The sequence below is a fragment of the Bemisia tabaci genome, chromosome 7 (genome assembly GCF_918797505.1).
Source record: "Bemisia tabaci chromosome 7, PGI_BMITA_v3".
Taxonomy (NCBI): Eukaryota; Metazoa; Arthropoda; class Insecta; order Hemiptera; family Aleyrodidae; genus Bemisia; species Bemisia tabaci.
This window is the reverse complement of record NC_092799.1, coordinates 38,183,896-38,189,895: the sequence shown is the minus strand read 5'-3', so window position 1 is coordinate 38,189,895 and position 6,000 is coordinate 38,183,896. Positions and strand designations below refer to the sequence as shown.

At 39.0% G+C, this 6,000-nt stretch overlaps 1 protein-coding gene across 1 annotated transcript in view; it reads left to right on the top strand.

Moving 5' to 3' along the window:
* The first annotated feature begins 202 nt into the window (after positions 1-202).
* The window catches only part of LOC109032074 (uncharacterized), a 214,691-nt gene continuing 208,893 nt past the window's right edge, over positions 203-6,000 (top strand). The window contains exons 1-2 of the mRNA XM_072303027.1: positions 203-465; positions 2,530-2,555. Of these exons, the coding sequence (XP_072159128.1) occupies positions 2,536-2,555 (20 nt within the window). The 5' untranslated portion in view covers positions 203-465; positions 2,530-2,535. The remainder of the gene's footprint in view (positions 466-2,529; positions 2,556-6,000) is intronic.

Genomic DNA, 6,000 nt, shown 5'->3' with positions numbered 1-6,000 from the left:
TAGCATTAATTTGACATCAATGCATCTACGTTAAGACTGGTGAACCACGTGACGAATAATAGTCTCACGAAACATTTTTCGGGAAGTAATCAATATTACTATTGTTGCGTTTGTGTCCACTGACATAAGCAAGGATTTGAAAAAAGTCTCTATGAAGTGTCAGCGTGTATTCTTAGAGTAAATTGGTCGTTTATACAAAATCATCGATCATTTTCTCTTTTATTTTATTTTATTTGTTTGCTTTGTATAACTACATAAATTGTACACACCTAACATGGGCAGAATTTAAATCAGAACAGTAAATTCGTACATTTTGTGCACCTCACAGTGAACCTGTGCACATTCCTATACTATTTATCTTTAATATCTCAAATCTTCTCTTGGCCAAGTTTTTTAATTCAGGCTTAGTGACAGTGTTATGAGTGCTTTCAGCGTGGCGTCGGGCTATTGGATAACTCTCTCCTGGTACGTACTTAAAATTATATTTTCAATTCGTTGTTTTTTGATTCGATCAATATTCACTTTCCTCAATCGAATTTCACAGTCTATAGCTGAAATTTAATTCGAATTCAGCAAGTTAGCGTTGCGTAAGTATCAAGGAATCTGTTTAGATAAATATATTTTAATTTCGCCTTTTGAGTACTTACCTAATGCTGAGATTTATTCAAAAATTCATATTACTTTTAGAATAGAGCTCAATATTAGGTCAGCGCTACAAAGGCAAAATTAAAATATACTTAATCAAATATCGGAGAGTGCAAAATTCAAATTAAAAGTTATCAAGCAATTATCTTGAATTGATTTTATTTTCCGTGATATTGATTACGGGAGTTACCTGTGTCTAAGAGGGTCCGCCACCACTTTGCTATCGGGACTGTAGTAGGACGTCATTTTTCTCGACCGGGGGTGGCTACCGCCGGGCACACATCGGGTCTTTTCCTAACATTACTATTCAATAAGGTGTCCCTGACTCGATGTATTTCGAAAGGACAATTTCTCATTTTGGCCCCTAAGAAAAAAAGTTGCAGGCCACACGGAGAAAAAAATTCGTGCGTGGGACTCAAAGTTTAGGTCATATGGATCTCTAAAGTTTTCGGATTGAGCATCTGAACTTTTTAGGTGTAGCTGCCTAGGTTCGGATCACACATCTGGAACTTCGGTTCTTATATCTGAAGTACTTCGGTTTTCACATCCAAAAGACTTCGGTTCTCACATTCGAAAAACTTCGGTTCTCACATCTGAAGTACTGCAGATGTAAGAACTGAAGTTTCAGATGTGTGATCCGAACCTCGACAGCTAGACCTATAGTTTTGCTCAATCCGAAAACTTCAGAGATCCATATGACCTAAACTTCGGGTCCCACGCACGAGGTTTTTTTCTCCGCGCAGATGGCTGATAAGACTTTATGCCGAGTTTCAAGCACTATTGGGTGAAAATTGTGCGATCCCATATATTTTTCATCGACCGCTGAGGATTCGCGCGTGTATGCCGCGAAAACTAGGAGAATTAGCGTAATTTTTGATGTTTTTACGAAACTGCTCTAAAATCGCGTGGTTGCCGCCAAATAATGGACCACTAGACAAGGTACGAATTTCAGCATTCTGATACTTGTTTCTCAATCAAAATTTCACGTAGAACACGATACGCACAACGAAAATTACCAAAATCAACTCCTGACGAAGATATTTAATGATTCTTGATGCGTGAATTCAAACCACTCGCTCATGAAAACTCAATGCTCTACGTGATTCACATCGCGCGCTAAATGTTTATCATGACAGTCTCTGCGATGTAAAAATCTTCAACTTCAATCTTGACACTTTGGCTCAGCTATAGCAAATTACCAATAGTTTGAACAACACATGGTGGAAAATGAACATTGCTCGATTGAGAAGCTTGCTGAAACCGTTGTAGTGCGCGATTTGACTCACGTAGAGCTTTGAGTTTCTTGTGAGCGGGCAGTTCAAATTCCTCGTAATCAGTGCGAAATAAAAACGTTGATATCTTCGTTAGAAGTTGATTTCGGTAATTTTCATAGTGTGAATCGTGTTCTACGTGAAATTCTGGTTAAGAAACATGTATCAGATAGCTTAAATTCGTACCTTGTCTAGTGGTCCATTGCGAAGATTAATGTGTAATTTCTCATTTTCTTAAGAAAATCTTTGGAAAAATCGCAAAAATGTCAGTAACAACAACATATTTAGGTCAGCTATCTTTTTGCTTAAAAATCCCAGATTTTCCGATCAACGTTAGGTGATGTAACACAGGAAAACTTACTGTTTGAACCGAAGCCAGTATCGAAATTAATTGACGAGACACAAAAATAGCGATCTTGCTGACTGATATAAAGAGGGAGACTCTCTGAAGACTCGCCCTTGATTTAAAAAAGATTGAACGAATCTAAAGGGTAGAGATTTCCAGGCCACGGTTTTTAACTCGTTATTTCGTTGCAACCCCACCCTCATTTTGTTATTGATCTGATCTTTTTCTGCCCTATTTTATCCTTGAATTTTATTTTCTCTGTTTCAGGAGTGCATGTCGCGAGCTGTTAATCGGTATGTATCCACAATATTCATTCTTGCATTTCCAACATGGTGTGTAAATCTTTAACAGCTGTCTGTTCATTTAAAAGAAAAATTGTGGTCCTATCTCTAAATGTGGAAACTATGCTTGCAACTATTCGAACTCTGGAGTTGGTATGTGGTATCACGCGGAAATGAAGGCAGATCTTGGCTTTTGCCTGTCTTAGATTACGGACGCTCATAAATGCCGTGATACTCAGATTAAAAATACGTACTCTTTTGTGTTTTTATTAAACCGCTGGGCAAAATTGGGTATTTGCCGCGATATTAAGACGAGAATAGCTATTATGATTTTACAAAACCGCTGGAACAAGCGTGTATTTTGCGCCATATTCAGATGAAAAAGGCATAACTCTTCACTCCTGTACATAATACCGTTGGTTAAATCGCGTATTTGCCGCTACCCAGAGGAGAGACACGTAATTTTTCACGTAATCCAAAATTGCTGGGAAAATCTCCTATTTTTCGCGATATTGAGATGTAAAACGCGTAATCTCTCACTGTTTTAAGAAATCGCGCACTTTTTTACTGTTTCGGATAATGAGTTGAAATTTTTTATCGTCAACACTGGTCATAACAGACACTATTGCCGCAATCAGACGCTGAATTTAGCAGCTGAATGTGGAAGTCAACAGTCATCGCCCAACGGCTGAAATTTAGCAAATTCGAGTTATTTTCATCCAGATGTGTATCAAATCTACTCGAATAGTTCAGACAAATTCAAAATTGGTCCGATGGTTGCTGAGAATCGTTGCTGAATTTTGTGCGTGCGCGCAAAATTCAGGCATCGGGCCGATGACTTCCACATTCAAGCCACATTCAGCTCCCACATTCAGCGTGTGATTGCGGTGTAAGCGCCAATATTCAAAATCCTGAGTAGGATTGCTTAATCGCGCGGAAATGAAGAAAAAGCATAGTTTTTCTTTTGTCTCAAATTAATGACGTTCGTGAATGCCGCGATATTCAGGTGAAATGCGCGTAACTTCTCACTCCTTTTCAAAAACCGCTGAACTGACACGTATTTGCCGCAAAATTATGGTGACGATGTGACGTATTTTGCGTTTTTACTAAATCGATTCCATCGATTTCCATCTGTGTGGAAATATGCTTAGGAAAATAACTCAAAAATTCCACCCTGTGACTGGTCATCCGAGACACGTTGCTAGAGATAACGACATGATTTTCCATGTCTTTTATGATTTTCCGACTGCTTGCATCGGCTACATCATTTATTGCCCGATTTTTTTAACATTCCATTCTTGGACCGATATTTCAAAAATTTTCATACGCGCGAAAATATGTTTGAAAAAGAATACGAAGAGCCACACACAAAATTGCCCGATTTTGGGCCCCTCTGAGTTTGTTTTCATCCTTTGGATGACCCCATACTGCCTATGAATGCACTAAAATTTAAGATTGAATATACGAACCGGTTTCGTGATATTGGGGGGGGGGGGGGGACAAAGCCCCCCCCCCCCCCCGATTGTCGATTGTTTCTGAAGGTATTTTAATGTCTATATTCGACTGTGACATGTTACTCGATCGAGATATCGAAGCGCGGTTTGCAGTGATTATTCAAGCTATTGGGTACAAGTTTTTACATCTGTCACGTACGTCCACCTGGTTATTCTTGTGGGGGGGGGGGAGGGGCTGCTAATCGTAGATTGCCATGTATTACCGTTTAAAAAACAAGTTCATGATAACGAGAAATTGAAACCTTGGTCGTTAACCGGCCGACTTGGATGGAACTTGGCGCCCCCGGGTTTTTAGGCACGAAAAGGAAGAATATGACACTAAAATGCAAAAATATTGTGCTATTTTTAACCTGACAGCCATTAAAATGACGGAAAGCACCTCATCTTGAAAATAGTGCAATATTTTTGCATTTTGCCGTTAGATTCGCTCTTTTAAGAAACCGAGATGATAACTTATCCTGCCTTGTTGAAGGCTGCCTTATTGAAAACTCACAATTGCGCAGGATTCAACGATTCCGCCGGGAATATCGCGCACTTCTAGTCAAATTAATTTGAAATCCTCGCACTCCTCGCAGTCTCTTTAGATTTTATTAGCGGAAATGGACTGAGCAACTATTCGAACTACGGAGTAGGTATGTGGTATCACGCGAAATTGAAGGAGAATCATAGCGTCTCGCCTATCTCAATGAACCACTCCTATGAATATTATGCCCGCCTCGATATTATTTTCGCGAAATTGCCGCTATTGAGGTGAAAATTCGGTGATATTTAATGGTCTCCATCAACCGATTAAAAATTGGCGTGCTTGGCGCGATTTCGAATCGTATGAAAAGTTATTTTTATTTTTTAAGAAAGCGTCTTGGGTAATCGCGTACTTCCCTGGTTAATGCGGCAAAAATCTCGCAATTTCTCTTTTCTGTTTCTCAAAATTGTGAGAAGAAAGCGGAGTTTAAACTTGGTGTGGATAGATCTTTCATAAAATTTCAGTGTATTTAAGTGAATCGTAGTAAGAAATCGGCATATGTAATTTTACCCACGTAAAAATACCACTACATCTGCAAGGCTTTGAGAAAGAAGTTACCTCGATTTTCTAATCTCATCGTTCAATAGTAAATGACTTAAAAACCGAGATTTAGCAAATAAATTTTCTTGGCACGTACTACTTATCAAAGTGCTCCCTTCTTTCCACATTTCCGAAGCGAATCGCCAAAACTTCGCACAAAGTGGACAATGATCTTGCACTAATCACATTTTTAACCATGCCTATCGTTTCTTGATAGACAGTCCTGAGCCTGTGAAAATGGGAAGGAAAGTGTTGGGTCGGAAGCCAAAATGGCTCTCCCGAGTGAAACCTGGTTTTCTGACGGGAGCGAAAATGGCTATTTCGGAGCCAAAACGGTATCACCTGCTTTACAGTGAAGCTACAAGGATTGCGATGTAAGATCATCAAATAAGAATATGATATTAGAGAGATAACGTTTTTATTGCGTTTCATTTTCTGAAGCTTCCATTCTGTTTTGAAATCATTAATAAGCGTATTGAATCATTCCTCTCACACTTACCCTTCAGTCCTGCCGCGTTATTTTTCGTTTGAGAAATTCTTATCGGAGAAAAAACACCTATTTTACGAAATATTTATGACGCATTTTTTGGGAAGTCGCCGATTTCCTCGGCTTGCCAGACATTGCTGTTAAAATTTCTTGGCAGATAGTATCTACAACTTTTTTTGTGAGGCATTCGATCAGCGTTGTATTTTTTGCCTCGTAAGAAGGAGCTCTGAGTATTTCAACTCGCCAGCATGTGAAATTGTATTCCTCGTGATTGAAGGCGCTTCCACAATCTCGGCAATTCAGGTTGAAATCGCTTTTACATGATTAATCTTAGGAAGAAATTAGTTCAGATAAAATCCCTTAACATCGTCTTTTAAATGTAATGTCCTAAAG